The 24207-nt window shown below is 37.1% G+C and overlaps 1 protein-coding gene across 1 annotated transcript in view; it reads left to right on the top strand.

Annotated features, from left to right (window-relative positions):
* Nucleotides 1-24207, top strand: part of USH2A (usherin) — a 681643-nt gene that overhangs the window by 448667 nt on the left and 208769 nt on the right. Inside the window, exons 41-43 of the mRNA XM_045081155.1 lie at nucleotides 3531-3865; nucleotides 4777-4899; nucleotides 15643-15806. Of these exons, the coding sequence (XP_044937090.1) occupies nucleotides 3531-3865; nucleotides 4777-4899; nucleotides 15643-15806 (622 nt within the window). The remainder of the gene's footprint in view (nucleotides 1-3530; nucleotides 3866-4776; nucleotides 4900-15642; nucleotides 15807-24207) is intronic.

Here is a 24207-nt window from a genome sequence, read left to right as displayed (position 1 = left end):
AATCCCTCAGTAATGATTAAAATTAAACATAATATACCTTCTGGCATAGCAATTCTTGCTAATCTATCCAATAAAAAACAAATATAACCATATATGCATATATTTTCAAATATTGTTTTTAGCAGTAAGGAAATGTCAATAGGATAAAAACTGGATAATTTGTTTTCAGTCATGAAAGGAATATTATGTAACAGAAAAAGAATGAGTCTATCCTCTAATGTTAAGTGTAAAAAAGAAGTTGCAGATTAACAGGTGTAGAATAAACATATCTTGCAAAAAATTTTTTAAAAAGAGAAAGCTTATATATGTGTGGGTATATTTGCTTTGGTTATATGAGCATACCAGAAAGTATGGGAGAATATATCCCCAAATATTACGTTATCCTTTTAAGAGGGTAGCTGGCAATGGAGAGGGATGGAAGAAGGTAGAGGTGAAAGGCCACAATCAACTATATACCTATATCTACATCTACATTTATTATAAATATATAAATACTATATTACATATACTCTTTCTCTAGTTTCAAGATGCAAATCTACTATCTGAAATGAGAAAGTAATGTTAGCAATTTTAAAAGAAAAGGATGACATTTTGAAAGAGAACATTTAATTTTATTTCAACAAATATTTATTGTACAATTTATTCCGTGGGAGAAGCTTCGCCAGGGAGTCCGTTGTTAAGAGAAATTGCTCTATGGAGTCAAGTATTCCATGCTGTTGGTCCTTGTATATCTATATGTTGTATTGATTAAGTAGTCTTAGAGTTATGCAATTACTTGAAGACATGAAGTCTTCCAAAAAATAATAACTTAAAAGAAAACTGAAAATCTAAGAAGCACTCAACTAAAAAATAGTTATGGTAGGCAAGAGAGCTCTGAAATAAGCATTTTATTTCTAGCCAATAACTATAATTCTATATAATAGATTTCAGTGTAAAATTACTGTTTTAGAGAACATCTATCTCTCGCTTATTCAGGTCAGGAAGAGATTCTTTGGTGCTAGTTTTCGGGGATTCGGCAATACTCCATAATCCTTCCTGTGGCCCATGTATATATAAAAAACCCTTGGGAAGTTAAACAAAGTGTTAATCTCATACATTTTGGCCATACTATGGTAAATATGCTCTTAAGCCTAGGAAAGAATAGAATACAATATTTAGCTAGCTGGCTCCTTAAAAATCTTAGACACATTTATTTTTAATAATGGCTGCAGGATATTTTCAGGAAGGTAATCCAATTAGATGCCACTTCTGTTAGCTTATTGACCATAAGGACAATGGCCTTCTCCACGTAAAAGTCCTTCAAAAAATTTCTGTAGAAGTAGATTCATGTCTTCCAATTCAGTACTGTCAAAAAGACATTTTCTTTCTAAGTCTAACTTTTTAAATGAGAAAAATAGCTCATTTCTAGTTGTAAACATTTATAGTAGAGAAAATTAGTTTTTTTTTTTTTTTCCCAAAGATCAAATGACTGTCTCCAGTGTCATTACATCCAATCTCTTAACCTCTTCTGGATATCTTATCCAAGATATATTTCTTTATTTTAAAGATTTTATTTAATTTGAGAGAGAAAGCATGAGCATGAGTGGGGTGAGGGTCAGAGAGAGAGAGGGAGAGGCAGAGTCCCCATTGAGCAAGAAGCCCCCCACAGGACTTGCTCCCAGGACTCTGGAATCATGACCTGAGCTGAAGGCAGATGCTTAATCGAGTGAGCCACCCAAGCACCCTTCAAGTTTTATGTTATGAATGGTTTTTCTCAGCTTCAATACCAAGTTCCAAATCAATTTACTATTAGCTCAACTGCACAGACTGTCTCCTAAGTTTTAATTCTTTCAAGTGCTGCCAGACCTTGACCTGAACTCGGAATGTTCTGGCTTGAAAGGCAAAGAAGTGGTATTCCACGTATCAGTAGGGTTGAATTTAGCTATCATAACCCTTCCATTTTTCATGTACGTGACAAGTATCAAGAAGCCCTGAGTTTGACCTTGACTCCTTTTTTGGTGTGTGTCCACTGAGCATTGTACCTCCAAAACAAATAGAATCCTGTATCTTTTCTACAACCTTTGCTCTTTAGGTTTCTTTGATCTTCCCTACATGTAGACACATCTGCTATGCTCATAAGGAACACATTTAAACCTTCTTTTCGCCCTAGGACAGTGTGGTCCACTCCAAGGAGTTTTTAAAATTAACAATTGCAAGCCATGTAGTAAAATCTGAATAGATACTGGGTCATTGCTAATTATAAATTAGGACACAGTCATCAAGCAACTAGACAACTGACATGTGGGGGGAGCCCATTTTGTTGCCACTTATTAGTAAGAATGCCCTCTCAAAATCCTAGGTGATAATCCTTCTGGAAGAAACTCTTTTCCCTTTGATTTAAGATAGAAAATGTTGGTCAGTCCTTCTCTATCCTAATTTTTGTTACTTTTTTCTGACTTTGATTTTGTGTAGAGTTACAAATGTGGTTATCAATATATATTTACTCTGGAAATATGTCTTTTAAATTTTTACAATAACTATGCTCAGGGAAAACATATAATCTAATCAGCTGTGAGTACAGTTACTTACTGAATTCTGTCTCCGTGTGCATGGCATTAAATGGGCATACAATTTGGGCCCTGCCATCCAGAAGCTTACAGGCTATTTAGGAGATGAAATATATACTCCAAATTTTAAGGGACGTTGCAAGACAATGGTAAGAGAGAAACCAAAATAGTATGTAAAAAAATTATTTTTTTAATGGCCTATATACATTTTTCTAGGGTTCTTTTACCCCCAAAGCATGTGTATTACCACTATAGCCTTAAAAAATTTAGCCAAAAAAAAAAAAGGAATATTAAACATTGTAATATTTCATTACAAAATGTTTCTTTTTTTCCGGCCCATGCTCAGGCCCATCTGTTAGTTAAACAGGATCATCCTTTGCTTGCCTTTTTCAAGGCTTATCTCGTATATCTGAGACTAGAATTTGCTATTGCTTTACTTTCTACTTGATGCACGTGTGAGATTCAGAAACTCAATTGTGTATCCTCAGAAAATGCAAAGTCTGATTCCTCCACCATCACCATCCAAAAAAAAAAGGAGTGACATATTTAGAGTACATACCAATAATGCAAAGCGGGGAGTTCTGATGTTTCATTTAATTGAGTTATAAACAAGAAAACTGTCAAATCCTGCCGCTGCCCCATTGATGCCTGCGGATGTGTGAATTTCCTCCATGTGTGTGCTCTGTGTCCTTTAGCACACCCACAGTGGAGATGAATCACTAAGGTGTGTATTAGTCTGACAGTCCTAGAAAGTATCACGATGAAAAGCCAAACCCAGGAAACAGCATTTCATTTAGTTCCTGGTGTACTGCTAATTGATCCCAAACCTCTCATTACTGTCTAGTGCAAAAGACTAAGTCGAAAGGAGGCATTTAGAAAGTGGCTAAAGTGAAAACAAGGCACGGCAAAATTCTAGGTCTTGTGAACTTCACTTGCTCGGTTCCTGTGTTGTCACACTGATTCTAAATTTATCTTTTATTTCAGGTCACTTGGAAACCCCCACTCATGCAGAATGGAGACCTGCTTAGCTATGAGATCCGCATGCCGGATCCTCGTATCACAATAACCAATGTGACTCCCTCAGTGTTAAGTCAAGTAATTACTCATCTGATTCCTTTCACTAATTACTCAGTCACCATTGTGGCTTGCTCAGGAGGTAACGGGTACCTAGGAGGGTGCACAGAGAGTTTACCTACCCATGTTACCACCCACCCAACCCTACCTCAGGGCATTAACCCATTGTTGGTGGTTCCACTAAGTGAGTCATATGTTGGAATTTCGTGGCAGCCACCATCCAGACCAAACGGACCCAATTTGAGGTAAGAGAAAGTGACTATGCATTTGGATTTTGCTATGGTCTTATCTCCAGGAAGGAAGGAAGGAAAGAAAGAAGGAAGGGAGGGAGGCTTTTACTCCCGTATGAATGTAGAACTAATTCCTAATTGGATACCCCCACTCATAACTCAAATACAATTTCATATTGTGTATCTCGACTTATATGGAACCATAGAAGTTCGAGATAGAAATATAATTTTGTGAAGCTCTAAAACCCCTTCAAACAACAATCACTGCTCCCTAGCAATTTTTTATGTAATCCTTCTCTTGATTTTCAGAATATGTTTTTATTATATGTTAGACAAACTCGATGCCTGTTCTGAATGATACATTTACACAAAAATGCCTCAAAATTCTGAAGCTAACACAATAATTCTCTGGCAGGGTATTATTATCTGGAAACTTGTAAAGAATGTGGTCAGGGACATAGATAAGATGAAAGAAACGTGTGTGATTCTGAAATAGCTTTTTAACAACCTCAACTTGACACTCAGCCAAGAGCAGCAAGTTGATAATATTATCATTATTTATAAAGCAGTGATGGGTTGATGTCTTAGAAAACCATTAACTTTATAAGCATTTTGTATTTCCACTTTGTGTGAAACTGGTGATAATGTTTTGGCAAATCTGAAATAGAAGAAATCTAAAATGTTATCATTCTTACTGATAATAGTAAAATGTGAATGTAGCTGATTGTTTCAAAATAATTGAATACCTGAAACTTGAGCCAGAAGACAGTGATTATCTGGGAAAAAAAAACTTCATGATTGTAAATTAAGATGTTTTCTTTTCGTTTATGTGCACACACCAGGCACTCATGCTATGAAACAACCTGAGTTTTGGTAATAACATTAGTTGAGATAATCCCAATGTTTCTGCTTGTCTTTTGCTTTAGATATGAGCTTCTGAGACGTAAAATCCAGCAACCACTTGCATCAAATCCCCCAGAAGATTTAAATCTGTGGCACAATATTTATTCAGGAACTCAGTGGTTTTATGAAGATAAGGGTCTTAGCAGGTGAGATTACAAAAACTATAAAAACAAACGCTGGCATTTAGTCTTGAGCACGTTGACTAGTTCAGAGTATCTTTGTGTCTTCATTGTGTGCGCATGTTATCAGTTGTGCAATAAAACATGTTCGGTGATTATCTGTGGCATTAATCATCGAACTGCAACAGTCAGCATGTTTCATGTTTGCCATCTTAACTGTACACTTAAAATAAGCCTTTTGAATTCAGACTTGTACATGTTTAAGCTCTAGCAAGACATGAAAACTTAATAGAGAAATTTGGAAATACTGAACATCCATAAAATGGGGGAGGAGGGGAGAATGACTGGACACTTACCAAATGCTTAGTACTTCTGGAAAATAATTGTTACAAGTCACTGATCCAACCCACAAAAAATTGTTTAGTTGGCACACCTCAGATTTGAAAGAATTCCACATAGGGTTTAAAGGAACCAGGAGACAGGCAAACAGGATGTCAGCGAAGAGCACCTTGTGGGAGAGCCCGCTGACCTGGGTGCGTTTCACCCAGCGCTGGAGAACGGGTCTGGGACTTCACGCAAGTCATGTAACTTCTCCAGGCTTAACTTGGTCGATAAAATGAAGAGATTGGATGGAACTGAATCATTTCTCAGCTTTGATGAGTCCAAGCAATGTAATCAAATCACCAGAAAACAAAACAAAAACCCACAGAGTGTTATATGAATGCTTTTCAGACGTGTTTTTCAATAACTTTCCTATAAGCTTTATTATTTTCCTGGACTCACTACTGACTGGCTCTACTCTGACCACTGTGTACAGCTCTGGCCTTGCCTCCCTCCTCTTCCTCACCGAGGCTTGGCCCAGCCTCGTTCCCCGCACTTCCAGGGCCTGTGATGTGCCATACTTCCCGGCTCAGCTTCTCCCCGCCGCTGCCCTCTCTCTTTGTCTGACCAGCTTATCCGTCTCACGCTGGCTGGGAAGTTCCCTAGTGGCCTTCCCTGCCCTGACTCTTGGTCTGACTCAGCTGCCCCTCTGTATTCTTACAACACCCTCACATATCACTAGAGTCAGTAATGTACTGACCTGGGGACTTGTCTGGACACCCCATTATGTCCTCAGATCCACCCTGAGGCAGGGCTTTGCTTTCATAACTTTTGAACCTTCAGTCCCTAGACTACTGTCTGCACATCCTGGGCCCAGGAATAGTTGTTAAATGAATGAATATGTTAACTCAGGAAAGGGTGGGTTATTTCATTTCTCTGTGCCTTAGGAATGTTAATTGTATTGTTATTCTCTTTAGGGGAATGGATGGAACTAGGGAAAATCTCCATCCTTCTTAAAGGATTGTGATGGGAAAAACTTACAGATATTGTAAGGTTCTGGGGGTGGGGAGGCAGCATGAATCTGATGAAGCTATAGAGCGAACCACAGGAAATTGCCATTTTTGGGTAAGTCAACCTAAATTATCATGGCCACTAGACTGTTCACTATTTTTAATTATTTACTTCATCCAACACCATTCTATAATTACCACTTCAGTTGAAGAAATTCATGTATTCAGCAATTTCTTCTTGCTGAAAGGCCCTAGGATAAGACAAAAATGAATTCAGCATAACCCTTGGACTCAGAGACCTCACTCACAGTCTAGTGCAGGAAAACATACCACCCCCATGGCTATGTGTGTACTAATTGCTTTTTTTTTTTTTAAGATTTTGTTTATTTATTTGAGAGCGAAAGAGCATGGGGGGAAGGGTGGAGTGGGGGTCAGTCCCAGGACCCTGAGATCAAGACCTGAGCCAGAGGCAAATGCTTAACCAACTGAGCAACCCAGGCTCCCTTGTATTAATTGCTGTCATCCCAGTTCGCTACTTGGTCACCAGTACTGCATAGGACAATCATATAGAAAAGTAACTTTCTACAATCTGTGAACTCTGAAGGCCTTAAATATACCATTTCTAAAAGAGACAGACCTTGACTATGTAACATTACTGAAACAGATGTTTAGCCATGAGATGTTTGAAAAAGAGAATAAACCTCAGAAAATTAATGTTTCTTTGTAGAAGAAATGAAAAGTTATAAAAGAGAGCCAAAGCCAAATATTTATTATTGAAATTTTAGTGATACCTCTAAGAATTTTTAATAAGAAGTCCAAATCTAAGATCTAAGAAAAGAGATATAGTTTAATCCCCAGAAATCAAGTTGAAATGTAAGGTGACATAAACATAGGGATGACAGCTATTTCTAAAAGGGAGGTATACATCTAACAAAATACGCTGAGTGGTATTTTGACTAGCCTCATAATACTAAATGCCAAGGGATTTTTTTTTTCCTGCTAAGACTAGCAAAATAAATAAATAAATAAAAAAAAATCTTTTTTATTCAAATAACTACTATGGCCCATGTAAGCAGCTTGTGGTTAAAAAAAAAAAAAAAAAAACACAACAACAATATGCATTAAACATAAACAGTGTGAGTCTTCATATGATGAGAACTTTTTTTTCTAGCCCTCTACCCTTTGTAAGTCCAAAAAAAAAAGTCTAGGGTCCCTTTCAGCCCATGGAGGATTCTCTCACAGCTCTAAGAGGAAACTGGAAATTAGTCCACTGATGGGCACTGTGACCGTTCTTCTTTTACGAATTGATCTTTCTCAGTAGAGGCTGCCATTACCCACCTTGACTGCTAACAGCTAGGGCTCACGGCCCCTGCTGGTAAGCCAGGTAGGGGTCTCTCAGACTGCAGAGGGGAGGACCCGAGCTCTCAGCTCACTTTGTTACCCACCTGTCTCACAGCTCCTTAATGACCCTACCCTTTGGCTTTTGTCTTCTGGACTTATTTGTTTGGTTGCTATTTTTTGGAGTGGGGAGGACTAATTGAATTCTAAAGCCTTTAAGAGAACAAGCAATTTCCTATTCTCCTCAGACTCCATCATTCCTTCTTTCTTATCTTACATATACATAAATAAGTGGAACACTGAGATGTCTCTCTCCATCTTGACCTGATATCACCACAGCTATATCTAGAATCTGTTTTTAAAATGGCACTTTTCTTGATATAAAAAGTAAAATTAAGATTCACTGGTCATCCCTTTATGAATGTATCTGTGAGTGTAAATATAAATTGAAGTCAATTTCGTTGGTCAAATGATCTATTTTGGTTAGCTGTATGTTTATGATAGATAGAGAACACACCAATTTAATACAAATTATTATGATATTCTGAAGTTCAAATCATTCTAGTAGTTATTTTTCCCATTTTATCTCCATGTACAGAATAGAATATTCTGAGCTAATTATCTAAATAATTTAGTTTAAACAAAAATAGTTTTGTTCCTATGATTGTCTTAGGTAAGAGGTGATTTTATCTGAGCTACACAGTTAAGTTGTCTCATTATTGAATTTTTGCTCTATGTAGACATGAACTTCGTGTAACTGTAAGTTTATATGATTTGTCAGTTCCTAACTTTTCTTCCTTAATAATTCTGTGCAAAATAGTCAAGTTATGGTTGTTTGGGGAACCATAACTTTGGGTTCCCTGACATTTTCATCACTTGGAAAACCTGGTGAACATGCTGTTATCATCTGAAGCTGAGGTGAGCCAGGCAAGGTTTAATGGGGGGCAGCGACCTCCTCATTGTAAACATCAGTTCACCCTTATGATTTCCAGTGCCTTTTTTCTGAGTGATCAGATAAAACTACCAAGAACACAGTGATGGCACGCCCTCTTTTTTGTTTTGGATTTGATGCAGGAGGAACAAGTTATAAGAAATAATAAGTTATTTTTTCTATTTTAAGGAAGATGTTGACTTGTATATAATAGAACCTTAGCTGCAATTAAATTTATAAAGGGAGGTATGTTCCAACTCCTGTTCCTTTTCTAAATGTACTTCTTTGCAATGATAGTCTGGAAAGAGACTTCCATGTGATTCCTCAAGGATGCATTAATTGTCTTATCTTTAAATGAAAGTATTCAGGGTGCCTGGGTGGTGTAGTTGGTTAATTGCCTGACTCTTTATTTCAGTGTGGGTCATGATCTCAGGATCCTGGGCTTGAGTCCCACGTCTGGCTCCATGCTCAATGGGGAGTCTGCTTGAGGATTCTCTCTCTCCCCTGGCCCCTCTACCCCGCCTCTAAAATAAGTAAATAAATCTTTTTTAAAAAGATTTTATTTAGGGGCAGCTGGGTGGCTCAGTGGGTTAAAGCCTCTGCCTTCGGCTCAGGTTCTGATCCCAGGGTCCTGGGATTGAGCTCCTTTGCTCAGCAGGGAGCCTGCTTCCTCCTCTCAATCTGCCTGTCTCTCTGCCTCCTTGTGATCTCTGCCTGTCAAATTAATAAATAAAATCTTTAAAAAAATAAAAATAAAAAGATTTTATTTATTTATTTGACAGAGACATAGAGTTAAGAGAGCACAAGTGGAGGGAATTGCAGAGGGAGAGGGAGAAGCAGGCTCCCCACTGATGAGGAGCCAAAGGCAGATGCTTAACCTTCTTAGCCACCCAGGTGCCCTGTAAATAAATATTTTAAATAAATAAATGAAAGTATTCAAAATTAAATATTCATCTTATTTTCAAAAAATAGTTGGACTTGAGTATTTTAAAATTAAATTCTTTAGCTAAATATATCATAAAATCTAAGTTTAAATTTTATTGGCATAGATTCTAATTTTTTTAAACCTTCCAAAATGAAATGTTTCAAGCCCTAAAAGAGGATGTAGTTTCTGGGAGATAATATTTAAAAGAATAGACCTTTCATTCCCCTCCTTTGCAATAAGATCAAATGTACACAGATGACATGTGCTGCTTTGCTAATATGGAAAGACAGGGCCAGTTCCAGGAGACCTGGTGGGATCTACCAAGGGAAGGCAGGGGGAGGTAGGAAACCCTCTCCCCACCCATCGCCCTGGATGTAGCCTATGTTGCCTATAGAAGCCAGGGACTGCTGGGACCTTCAGTCTTACCCTTTTGTCTTCTAACCTCTTCTTAATGCCTTGCTCCTGGGCTTCCCTCTCTTCCAGTTCTTCTCCTGAGTGTTCTTTTCACAGGCAGCTCTGGTCACTGCTTTGTATTTGGGTTTTTCACGCTTTTGTAGAACTGTGGTTTCAGTAAACAGTGTCAATTGCAGAAAAAGGAAAGAAAAGAAAAAAAAATGGAAGTGGAAGGAAGGCTTTTCTTCCATGACCACTAATATGAAGTAGATCCTTTTATTTTCTTTGTTAGTGTGAAAATGTGAATAAAAGTCAGGTCTAAGAATGAAAGCCAACTTCTATACACGTTGTTGTGCCATCTCATAGGAAGAGACTTATTCAAAATAAGCAAATATGTGTCTATTTCACATTTAAATTAAAGTAGTAGAGTCACAGTGTCTCCAGTGAATTTTTTTTCATTGCTCTAAACTTACCTCAAGCTATCCTTTTGCAAGTGCCATTGTATGAAACCTTACCTCAAGAAAAATGAGTCTCCAAATGTGGAAGAATGCATTTTTGTCATAGGAGATTTTTTTTTCCCTCATGTTTTATTCAAAACCAAAAAACAAACAAAAAACCCCCCAAACTAGTTTCTTTGCATTTTTTTCTAATGTGATGACATAGTAGAGCAAAGAAAGAAATTACAGCAAAATTATTTTAAGTGTGTCCTTCTGGCAGCATGATTGTAAATGGCCACAATAATATGACAGCAGCTGCTTGCCCTCGCAATCTGGAAAGTACCGTGTTATGAAAACTTTCAAGGGTGATATGCATTACTCTTCAATATCAAAAGAAAAAAATCTTCAGTAGCATTTTTAGAAATGGTAAGTAAGTGGTATAAAGAACAAGCAGATACTGTCAATGAAATATATATATATAAATATATATATTGCAGATTTAAGTAGTAGAAATAAGTGTTGCATTTTTGCTTGCTTATGTGTTCATTCCCACAAAGGATTTGGGCGTGTAAGGAACAGTATGCTGTCTGAGGTTTTTCAAATCCTCCCAGGTGTGCTGCTGCACTCCAGCACGTGCTGGGCTGTGGCGATATGAAGAAGAGTTAGTGGAAGAAGCAAGTGAGTAGCCTGCATTTTCAGAAGCATGATTTATATTGGTGACAATATTGACACATGAATTCTGTTAGGACATCAATAAAGTTGACACATTTTTAATTCTGATGAAAATAACCTGAGGCATTCTGTGGCTGCACTGTAGAATTTTATTGGTTACAAAAACACATCAGACCCTTTCAAGATACAAGCCTTCACACGTTTTGCCCTGGAATGTTGCTTCCCACTAGACAAATGTCTTCATTGCACAAAATGCCACTTGTCATCAGTACCTATCCCAAATATTACCTCCTCCGTGAAGACTGGATGACTGGATGAGGTTCAGCTAGATGCTCTATCTGAACCATGTTGGAAGAAAAGGGAATAAATGAACCCATATTTTAGGAGTTCTCATTTAAAAACATATTTCTGTAAATAGGTATGTTCTCCAGTGGAACAGATATCCTGTTCGTTATGTTTAGCATCTAGAATGTTGTTCAACAAATATTCTTAAATGAATGAACGAATGAATGAATGAATGAATGAAATGATGTAGCAACATGAGAGACAGTATAATGTGTAAAAGAAACATCTTGCTAAGTCTTAGTAGGACTTCTTTGTTGGACAGGTAGATTTTTGTGATACTAGTTTACCAAATTGTATATGCCCTGAAAGTTATAAGACTGAATGCTTTAAGTAACTATGAAATATCCATTCATTCATTTATGAAATTTGCTACTCTGTAAATAAACAGATTCCTGGGTTATAAGAACTTCAACATCTAAACGGAACCTAACTTTCTAATTCACTTGAGCAGGAACAACTGAACCTTGAAATGAGTACATTACCATAAATAAGTTTTTAGTATAAATTATCTTTTACAAGGAAAAATACCATAATCATTTCTTATAAAACAACAAAAATTTCCATTTTCTGTGTTTTGGTGAAGGGAGACCTTGAGGGTGGTCTCAGACAAATTAATAATTTAGAGAATAAGCATTGTAATAACCCAGTATTCCTAAATGGACCTCAAACACTTGGTATTACTGAGTAAAGAATAGACCCTATATGAAGTGTACATTCACTTTGCAGATTTCAAAAGCTGTTTCTTACAGAGTTTAAAATGGTACTTTTTTTTTTTTTTAAGATTTTTATTTATTTATTTGTCAGAGAGCGAGCGAGCGAGAGCGAGCACAGGCAGACAGAGTGGAAGGCAGAGTCAGAGGGAGCCCGATGTGGGACTCGATCCCAGGACGCTGGGATCATGACCTGAGCTGAAGGCAGCTGCTTAACCAACTGAGCCACCCAGGCGTCCCTAAAATGGTACTTTTTGAAGACGGTCTTATGACACACAATTAGTATTTAGAGAAGAAATTGGGAAATTGGTTTGATATACCTAAGTTTTGCATGAGTATATGATATCAATGAGTCTAGAATTTTTCTTTTAAAATTATCCTTTTATTATTAACTAAATGGAATGTCACATTTGATGTCAATAATCAACACCTCAGTCCATCCAAAAATGAGCTTACCTCAAGTGGACAGAAAAAAAAGCCACTTTAAGTACACTAATACGTGTATTCTTTTTTGACATGAAGTAGCAAAATACAAACTGAGACATATAGTCATAAGTTTATACACTGGCTAACATAAAGATTAGGTTTGGGATGCAATGAAAATGATGTATTTTTGTATTTTATTGAAGAGAATTCAAGATTCTATATCCTTAAAAAGTTAACCAATTGGAAGTTAAAGAAAATGCAAAAGACAGATGCATGACATCAAGTCAAATGCCTATTGATTTCCCAATTAAATAAAACGATGAATAATGGAAAGAATTTAAGATTAGAAATGAGACTAGAAGACTTGTTTAGTCATCTTAACTAGTCGTAGAGCCTTAGGCAAATCCATTTACCTTCTTAGGGTCTCAGTTTTCTTATCTGTAAAATGTAGCAGGTATTTTATTATTTGAAGTGGAAATATTCTACACCCATGTATCACTCAAAAATTTTAATATTACTTTGGAAATGGACACTCCAGTTATCTATATGACCTCAAATTCTTCTGTGCATGTATAAATTGTATATTTCAGCACAGCCAAATTATGATGGAATAGCCTAAAATCCCTACAGAAGTTGTTTACAATGTATCATTTAGTCAGTGATGTTTATTCCATTTGCAGAAAAGAACCACACAAATGGTATCACTTTAAAGCCAGCAAGATTATTAAATGTATAATAGCATAGACATGTGAAAGAAAGATTCAACTGTTGTAAGAGAGAAGATTAGGCTTCCAGACTCTAGCTAAATTTGTATTAAGCCATTTCATGAAGTAAAACACAATTAAAAGTATTTCACTCCCGGAGAAAGCTAATGAAGCCAAGGTCGCTGGTTCAATTCCCAAGTGAGCCATTAGCTTTTGTCTTACTCTGTTGTCACAGACTCGCTTCCTCTTACCCCCAACTCACCATCTTTCAAATTCATACTAGTGGTTACAGAGGAAACTTGGTGAGACTGGATATATAAGCAAAATCCATGCCCAGTGCTAGTAAAATAACTCAAAGGTCAAGCCCCAGTGATAGGACATCATCCAAGTACTGACACATCAGATTATCCTTATGATGATGATTATTATTATTGCCATCATTATTATGGTGGGAGCATTGCATCGTGGTTAAAAGAGCGAGCTCTAGAATTGGATTGTCTGGGTTTGAATCTCTGCTGTTCCATTTACCAGCTTGACAACTTGGACAAGTTATTTAACTCTTTGAGCCTTAGTCTCCTCCTTTTCTAAAATAGTTGTTCTCATAGGGTAATTGTGAGGAACGAGTGAGTTAAGCCATGTGGAAAATCCCTGAAACATACTAACTACTAAGTAAATGCTATTATTATCTTTCAGCTGTCTTGCTCATGTTGACTATTTGGCACTTGCCGAAAAACATTTGTGGTAGTTTCTTCTAGCTGCTAGAAATGAACTGGGTGACAAAAAACAATAGAAATTTATTGTTTTGCACTTCTGGAGGCTAAAAGTCCAAAATTAAGTTGTTGTCAGGGTCATGCTTCCTTCAGTGTCTGGAGAAAAATTGTTTCTTGCCTGTTCCAACTTATGATGTGTTCCAAGTTGTTCCTTGGCTCGTGACTGTATAACTTCAATGTCTGCCCATCTTCACAAGGCCATCTTCTCCCTGTGTGTGTGTCTGTATCTGTATCAAAATTTTCCTCTGTTTTTATAAAGACATCAGTCCATTGCATTTTGGGCTTTCCTGAACCTAGTATGACCTCGACTTGACTGTGTCTGCAAAATCCCTATCTCCAAATAAGTTCACATTCACAGGTACCAGGGGTTGGAACTTAAACATACTGGTGGGGGGTTGGGAGCACAGAATTCAACCCATTACATCATACAGAGCAGGAAAAAAAAGAAAGAAAATAAGTTACAAGAAGAAAGGGTAAAGCAAACAAATGTAGAAAATTTGATGCTAGTACTTATTTGGGGGAAATAGGTAAATAGCCTCGAAGAAATCACTGTCCTTACCCATCACTACAACAGACCGACACCTTATATGTGGCTGAGTCACAGCCCTGCAAAAATATCTTTGGACCATGAGTGAAAAATAAGATGACTTCAACAAGCAGTAGAAGCAGACTTCAATATAGGTGGCAGCAAAATGCTGTGAGAATCCTGGCAGAATTATTTGACACAACCCTATAAATGGCATTCCCTCTTTGTCAAGCCTGATAAGTTGTGACTTACTGAAACACATTCCATGGGCCCTGCATTGGATGCAGGGTGTCTGGGATGACATCATAAACCCAAAAAAGGTGATGATGATCTAAGGCCAGCATATGCCCTGCGTACTGGATGACCCCGGGGATAGTGATGTGCTGTGTAACATGTTGAAGCAAATTTCATGGTCTAAGCCATTGTCCACGCAAAGCCTGACTGTGTCTATAAATAGCATTTTCCTATGTGGGTGGTTTTGAACCAAATGAAGAAAGCATGACAGTCTTCTGCCTGAAAGAGCCAAAAAAGACTTAAAAAAAAAAATGATGGCTTTACTTTATCATTGATTTAATACGTGACTTGGGAAGTCCTCATCATCTCACATCCCCATGTCCAGTTTTCTCCTTCTGCAAAACAATATTCAGTTTCCACTGTATTGACTCAAGTAAATATGTTCACATGATAGCAAAATGCAGCTCGCTGTAGCAAAACTCTCGGTGGGAGAATGTTGTACCCTTTGGTCACAGTTACAATTTAATTTAGGGGTTTATCAGTCTTCCAATGAGATTATGGGAGGGAAGGATAGGTGTAGGAAGAAAATGGTGATGAGGGATTCTGATATTTGAAAATGGATGAGTTTCCCAAAAGAAGAGCATAAAACTGTCTGGATCAAATTCAGATAGAACACTGGCCTGTTGCCAGGTTTGTAATTGCATCTTGAATTGAGCTGTAATCCTCACCACTTCCGAAAACAGTAAGAGTGAGAAAACGATAAACCACATTTGTTTTAAAGAGTGGTTATTTGCTTTAGCATTCCTAATAAAATATTTTCCCTGACACTGTGGTGAAGGCTCCAGAGCTACAAAGATAGTGGCATGTTTTTTGTTGGAGGGAGAAAAAGAAGATAATTCCCTTTTGTGGGGGAAACAGCATGTTGTACATTTGGGGAATACTGTATTTTTTAAGAAAAAAGCAATGTGTGTGTTTTGTTTTCCTTAAAAGAGAAATATGTAATGACTTTTTGAAAAATGACCTTTCAGGTTTACGACGTACGAGTATAAGGTGTTTGTACACAACAGCGTGGGTTTTACACCGAGCCAAGAAGCTACCGTGACAACATTAGCTGGTCTTCCAAAGAGGGGCACCAACCTCACTGCGACCGTTCTTAACCACACTGCCATAGATGTGACATGGGCTAAACCAAGTAAGTTAGCGTCTCATGTCTTTAGTTCCCCTTAGCGTATTATACCAACATGAATTTCAATTGGACGCATTAAAAAATAAAAACAACAAAAATCTGAGATGCTTGTGATACTCTTCAGAGCCAGACTCTCTCTCCCTACTTTGACATCCTTCTTGGGCCTTCTCGTCCTCTTCCATTCCTTTTGGTCGGGAAAGTAATTTCTGTCACACCAACCAGTCGTGATAGCAATGTCCGTGTGTTAATTTGCTAGAATGCAATACTGTGCACTTTCCACAGAAAAGCTCTGCCCCCCATCTTGTAACTCAGTACTTATTAGCAAGAACCATTGACAGGATTGCAGTCATATGAGGGATTTTTCCGAGTGAATCATCTTCAGCGCTGGTTGTAGACAGAATTCCAACTTCACAAAGGAAAATGGAACCTGGACATCACCACTGGATTTGCTTCAATAATGCAGGGGCCTCGCCCTGACCCTATTCAAAGCACACCTTTATGGGCAGTTAGAAGAGCTTACAGATGGATCTAATCTGCTCCTGCAATTTTAGAAACACAAATACTGAAATTTCAGATCTTGTTGGTCTGCAGAATAGCGTTTAACAGCAGACCTGTTAATTTGTAGTGATCCGTTATCACCATTAGAAAACAGCAATGAGGGGCCCCTGGGTGGTTCAGTGGGTTGAGCCTCTGCCTTCAGCACAGGTCATGATCTCAGGGTCCTGGGATCGAGCCCCATGTTGGGCTCTCTGCTCGGCGGGGAGCCTGCTTCCCCCCTCTCTCTCTGCCTGCCTCTCTGCCTAGTTGTGATTTCTCTCTCTGCCAAATAAATAAATAAAATCTTAAAAAAAAAACAGCAATGAATTTATCATGGAAATAGGTGTTGTAATCATTCTTAGAAATACCACTTGAGATCTGGCAAGTAGTTGAATCAAAACTTACTAGAATAGTACCACATATCGAGAAACATCTGATTCACAAATCCCCAAGTGAAATGTTTGTCTCATGAAAGAGAATTGTACCTGCTAGGGTAACCATCTATGGTTAGAGTCTCCATAGCTATAAAACTACTCTTGGCCCGGGATGACTAGGGAATAGTAATCACGTGATTTTCATTCAACCTTTGAGTTTTGTGCCAGCTTAAGACATGCTTCCTGTTCCATTTAGAAAGTCTGAGTGGATTTGCCTCCATGTTATATTTTATCAGTTGTAAATTAAAACCAGGATTAGGTGACATTAACAGTAAATTAAAATCTGTACCTGCTCTGTTGATCTACATTGCCACTAAATAACCCATTTTTACAGAAGACTATCACCCTAGGGGTTTTTATAAAGTTGCTGGTTTCTAATAATCTGTGTCACCTCTGTTGGGATCTCTTAAGCCATTTAAATGGAAGAATGGAAATTAATTGATGCTTATGATTACCCTCTGAGACACCTCTGGGAAAAATACAAAGTTTTTATCTGGAGATGGATTTTTATGTCTGATATATTTGCATTCATCTCTCCCTCTTCCTCCCTACTTTACCCTCACCACCTGACTCATCTTAAAAGCCTGCTCATAAAGGTGGATATCCTCCCCCTCATCTGACATTTGAATACTGCTGCTAACATCCAGCTGCTGAATTTTTGCCAGTATGGGTCCTTTACGTTATAATTGCATGCCTGAAGTAAGCGTGCTTATAAAAACTGACAAACCTAATAGATCTGCAGCAGCTCGCTGAAGTTTCATTACCTTGGTAATCTGAACCTCTGACCTTCGGGATGTAGGTAATGCAATCTGCTGTTATTTCCATTCATACCTTAGAAATATTTCAGATAACTATTTGTGAGCGCAAAGGTTAACTCTCAGAAGAGGGTCAGCTCTCCCAAAGCTTGTTGCATTATCATTTTCTTCCTTCGTGCAACCTGCTAGCCTAAGTAAATTAACTAGTCACTCCTCTGTGATAGGGCCACCTCTTTTTTGCAATTTTAATTTAAGTTGTTTCCTTGGTTTCCTGGATACGTTTGGCACATTGTTGAATATGCTAAAAGGCACAAAACTATAGGATGAAAATCAATTGGATACATTTATAAATATTTACTTATTAAAGATTGCCTTTCAAAAAAACATAAAAATGTATTTTTGAAAAACCATATTCTGTCTTAACTGTGACCTCCCCATGGATACACCATTCTGATAGCTGCGTATTTCTGGTAAATTTTTACTAACCACAGATTAACGGGAATGTTATTGAGCATTTTAGAAGGACTCATTTTGAATGTTTGCTTCACTGTGTGGTCTCACGTGAGGTAAAAGCATCCCCACATTTCTTCAGTTCCTTTTTAGGGTTCATATAGCAAACTGGCAGCACACAGACCACATTTACTTCCCCATCCGCCCTACGCTGTCTTGCCTATAGTATTTTTCTTAAGTAACATTTTTATAACATTTAACAATTAGAGGATTTTGCATAAAGATGATGATTTGGGATTGATTTGAAAAATCAAATGATTGGGTGAAATTTTTTTCACACTCCAGTTCTCCTGTGGGTGATTCCATCTATTCTCACTTTTTCAGATTCTCCTAACTAGGAAAATTACAAATTCCTATGAAGCCTTATGAAGGGATGATTTTAAAAAATAAACTTTGGAATCAGGGAAACTTGAGTTTGGATCCCAGTCCCAGTGTTTTTTTAGCGCTATGACTAAAGCAAGCCACTTAACCTCACTGAACCCTGGTTTCCTCATCCAGTATCTTTAAAATGTTGTGATAGGAATGAAATGAGATAATATATGTTTGGAACTTAATATATCATTATTTAGTATCAGTATAAAGTATTACTGTGTCTCTAAAATGTTGACAGTGTTGTCAATAGCAGTTTTACAAAAGAAAAAAAATTGGAAAGCCATTTCTAATAAGAATTTGGTCATGGCATTCAAAGAAAAGCTTTTCTATGGTGAGTTGAAGATAGACAAAGAGGAGATGTCGCTTTGTAATGATCTAACTTGGCTAAAAGGTAGAACCACCAACTATTGCATAGTATCATTTCCTATCCCCTCCCCCTTGAAGGTGGTGTTCCCCATACCCATCAACCTAGACACTACACACACTTACCAGCCTTGGAGTTACTCCTGGCCTTGTGCCTATGTTCGTACCAATAAAATGTGAAAATAAATGATGTATGTCTTTGGGCGTCATAAGCACAAAACATTAGCTATGTCCCTTTCTGTTCTCTCTTCATAATTTCCCTGGGCGGAATGTAGACATTTTTTCTCAGTTTCAACTCTGCTGACATGGACAACACCCTAAAAGAGCCAAACCACATAAGAGAAGGAACCTGGGCTGTTGAAATAGAACGCCATCTGATTCACTCATTTGGGGGCTACTATGTGAGATATAAATTAACATCTGTTTTATTTAAGTCAACTTTTATCAGTGCCTCTTGGTTACCACAGTTCAGTTAACTCTCTCAGTCCCTGTTTGCCTATATGAGTTCACTTAAGGAGCTGAAGTTATCTATCCTGTTTCTATTGCTTAATATAGCATGATGAGTAATTAACATATCTCATATACAATTTCCTTTAAATACAGTTTTCTCCGGCAGGCTATTGATGGGAGTTGGAACACAATGAAAGACTAAGTAGCTGGGAGGATTTCCTAAATACAGGTGATTGTTTCTGACGATGCCTAAGTCAGATAGAAGGCATGAGAAATCTTTTTGGGAAAGATAAGGAGCCTGGCTTGGGTCGCTTCTTTATGTAAGCAATTTTCTCTTGCAGAGTAAAGAATTTTTTTTTTAAAGATTTTATTTATTCATTTGACAGACAGAGATCACAAGCACACAGAGAGGCAGGCAGAGAGAGAGAGGGGGGAAGCGGGCTCTCTGCTCAGCAGGGAGCAGAGAACCCAATGCAGGGCTCGATCCCAGGATCCTGAGATCATGACCTGAGCCAAAGGCAGCAGCTTAACCCACTGAGCCACCCAGGTGCCCCAAGTAAAGAATTTTTTAAGGAAGTAATTTGATTTAAAAAAAAAAACTTTTTTTTTTTTAACTCTACCCTCAAGGTAGGACTCGAATTCACAACCCAGAGATCAAGAGTCTCATGCTATACTGACTGAGCCAGCCAGGTGCCCCACAAGAAGTAGTTTTGGTTCCTCACATTTTCCAGGAAGTATTTGGTTAATGACACAAAGCTCTGCATGTTGAACTTGGGAAATTGAACACTGATTTGAGAATCTATGAGCAAGATACACTTCTATTATAAAATAACCTTAATGGGATCCTTCCAAGTTTTTACATTTGAACAAAATTACTTCCTTCCAAGGAGCCTGCTAACGAGAGATGTGTCTAAAGAAGTCAATCCTAGACAAATCTGGACACCTATGGAATGGAATGGTTTGCTGTAATTGTTCTAGATCAGGCCACAGATGTTTTTGTAAAAAGCCAGATAGTAAATACTTCAGGCTTTGTGTGCTATATATAGTCTATGTGGCAACTGCTTAACTTTGCCATTGTAGCACAAACACAGCAATAGATGACACCTACACAAGCATAGCTGTGTTCCAGGAACAGTTTATTATGGACACTGAGATAAAATTTTCATATAATTTTCACATGTCACAAAATACTATTCTTTTGATCTTTTTTTCCCAGCCATTTAAAAAATGTAAAAACCATGCTTAGCTAGTAGATTATTATAACCAGGTGGCAGTTCACATTTGACCTAGAGGCCAGATTTTGCCCATGGACCATCATTGGCTGACCCTAATGTAGATGCTAAAAATCTAGAGGATGTTATTGACATTAATAGTAATCTGTAGGGGTGCCTCTATCACTCACGTGGTTAAGTGTCTGCCTGTGGCTTAGGTTATGACCCCATGGTCCTGGGATCAGGCCCCACGTTGGGCTCCTTGCTCAGTGGGAAGAACTTCTCCCCCTGCTTGCTGCTCCCCCTGCTTGTGTGTTCTCTCTCTGTGTCAAATAACGTCAAATAAATAAATAAATAAATAAAATCTTTAATAGTAATCTCTAAAAATAATCCAACAGCGTGTGAGGAGCATTACCTAAGTGCTTTAGGAAGAGGACTTTCAGCTAGCTCACCTAACAACCGTTTTAAATTACTTGGGAATCTATTACAAAGGAGAGGAAACTCTTGTATATTTGAGAACTGTTACAGCTAAGATCACATTTCTGACCAGCTGTTACAGCTAAGATCACCCATAATGTCATCTAATAGCAAAAGTTATGTCCAAAGTTTATAACCGTCTTCAACTCACTGAGGTGGCCTGATTGATACACTACAGTTAGAGGAATACCTGTACTCAGATAAATTTATATGATCTAGAAAATATGGATTGCACATCATAGGATTAGAATATCTGAACAAATTTAACAAATGTTTTTTGTTGTTTCAAACACGTGCTAGCATGAACAGCTCCAAATCATGTAACTCTAGCTCAGATATTTGCACTTTGATGTCTAAGTCCACCTGGTGGCCAGAAAAACACTTCAAATTCAAGAAGTCTCAAGTGGAACAAGTGTCCATCCCATAATTACTCCTATGTTTTCTTTTTTTTTTACTCCTATGTTTTCTATTTTATGTAATGAGATCCACCCAGAAACCAAAACCATAAATCTGAGATTTCTATAACTCTTCCTTACCCCTTCTAAACTCTCTGGGGTGGCTTAAGGACCTTGGCACCTTCCATCTAGTAGATCCACCATTCCCTTGGGCCTTCAAGTCCTCCAGGTGGGAAAACGAAAGACAATAGGAAATGGCCAGTTGCTCTAAAAAGAGCACAAAGATGTAAGAAGCCCAGAAAATATATTCTGGCTATTTGACAAAAAGAGAAAAAAGACATGGGTGTTGGTGAATGCTAACTTTATCTTCTGTAGTGATTTCTAAAATTAAATGCTACTTGTCCTATTAATACTATTGGTGGGTTAGTGCTATCTTTCCCTTTTTTTTCATGACTTCCTGTTTTATGTATGAATTCAGGGCACTGTTACTTTCCTTGGCCTTCTTACCTGCCATTTTCAATGTTCGTTATAAATTATTATATAATTATTTTTACATAATCCTTTTCTCTAAATAGTTTTTAGTTTTATTATCAATTCTAAAACTTTCCCAGTCTTGAATTCTGGATCTTGATTCACCCTTTTTATCTTCTGGATAACATTATTGGGAAAATTTTACCATTGAAGTTAAATAATTACTCTTAAATATATGTATGTATGTATGTATGTATATATATATATATATATATATATATATATATATACATACATACATACATATATATTTAAACTTTTGTCCTGAATAAGAAAGTCTTTTTTTTGTGTTTTCACATAAATAATCACTTATATGTGTATGAAATTCTTGTATCAAAATGTTTTCCCTCAAAACCTGATGAAATTGTTCCATTGTCTCACAATATTTGATGTTCTGGATGAGAAGTCTGAAACTCGCCTGACTTTTTCTCCTCTGTAGATAATCTTCTAATGTTTAGCTTACCTTTGAAGTGTTAGAATGTTCCATGATATGTCTGTGTTTGGATATATTCTCATTATTTTGATCAAAACCGTATTATTTCAATTTATGGACATAAACCTTTATGTTGGGTCAGGTTTCATGGGGAATTTTATGTTCATCATTATTTATTCCATTTATTTTTTAAGTTGATTAGATATTTTTATTCTCTGTCCTCAATATCTATAATTCTGACTTTCATTGATTTCTTCTTAGTCATTTTCCTCTCCATTCGTTCTTACTGTGTACTTTTAATCTGCTTTTTTCTCCTTTCCAGGCAGATTTGAATTCTGCCATTGCTTTTTATGTTTCCTTGCTATCTTATGTAAGCAAGAGCAGTTAACATCTTTGTCTTCATATCTGTCTTTTCATGATCATAGGTACATGTTTCATAGGAGCTCCCTTTTCATAAAGGCATGTCCCCCCTTTGTTATTTAAGAATAAAATGCAAATGTTTTCTAAAACTTCCATCTCATTCTCATAAAAGTAATACATATACACACAAATCTGCTTTTGAAGTTTCTAGACTATGTTTTCCCTCTCTCGTGCTATGAAAAAATCTTGTGACTTAATGTTTTTTCTCTTTTAAAAAAGGGAACTATATTCAGGCTCAGCTTTTACCAATATGCAGGGAAGGTGAAATTTACTTGGCTCCTCATTCTAGCTATTTCAATTCCAATAACATTCCTCTCTCAGAGGTAGACTCAAGGTCAGCAGCCTTTAATTTTGTGCTGGTCTATTGAACTAAGGATGTATCTCCTGTTTCTTAGACAGTTCAGTGACTTGGGAAGAACCCACGGAAGTTTAAAAACTTGTTTGAACAATTAAAAAGTATACTGTGCATATATTGCTCCTAGAACTTGTCCTAAGGTGACTAGGATATGAAGATATAATGTGTTTTCTACTATTTTTCTGTGTTTCAGACTCTGCACTAAATGAATGAATGAAAAGAAATGTTGAAGTAGATGGTGATGAGAGGCAAGATAATGTAGAAATCTGGTTAGAGAGGCCTCTATATTATGGAGTAAGACATAACCAATGGAACTCAATTGCCACCTTTTTCTATCTTTTGAGGGACTATAGATTTTGTTCTATTTCAAGTGGGTTGATATATGGTACATGGCTAAGAATTTGCATCTAATGGAATTTTATCCAGATGTCAACACAAAATCTTTGTTCATCTTGAACTTACAGTGCTAGTCACAATATTTTCAATGTATATACATAAGTACATTGATTGAAACTTGATGGGAGAGATATCAGGGGTGTTTAACAACACAGGTAAAACCCATTTATAGTTGCCAGGAATATTTGAAAGCACTTCATCAAATTATATCTTTAACGCTTGTATCTCTAACAAGAGTCCTCACTTAACAAACTAAAATACGACATAAACTTCAAACCTAGTACACTTTCCGTTATACCTCAGATGCTATTAATTAATGAGAAATACTATTGTAAGCCAGTAAAAAATAATTCTAATGAAAGAAGAAAGTTTTGCATTCACAGCACCAATGGCTTTTGCTGTACTTGAATAACATCATCTGGGAAAATATTGATGGATATGAATAACCAGTTCCTGCCAATGTACAATAATTACCTCATTATTGAAGGTGCTTGCATATTGTGACATCAGAGAAAAGAAAATCTTAATCCCCAGAGTCTTCCAAGTTTGTTACTAAAGATCTCTTACTATAGACTCTTCCAACCATACTGACATTCCAAACCTGGTGCTAGAAATAAGATCAAAGCAGTATTGTGTTCAGCATTCAATTTTATGCAAGACTCCCAAGATCTTATCGAAAAGGGGTCCTTAAATGAAGTCAGACATCCTTTAAAGCCATATTCCCTTAAGTGGCCATATGCTATGTACTCACATATCAGAGACACTGTA

This window comes from Mustela putorius, unplaced genomic scaffold (assembly GCF_011764305.1).
Source record: "Mustela putorius furo isolate JIRA1106 unplaced genomic scaffold, ASM1176430v1.1 tig00000508_pilon_pilon_pilon, whole genome shotgun sequence".
Classification (NCBI taxonomy): Eukaryota; Metazoa; Chordata; class Mammalia; order Carnivora; family Mustelidae; genus Mustela; species Mustela putorius.
Note: the sequence above shows the minus strand (reverse complement) of the source record. Positions and strands in the feature narration are given on the sequence as shown.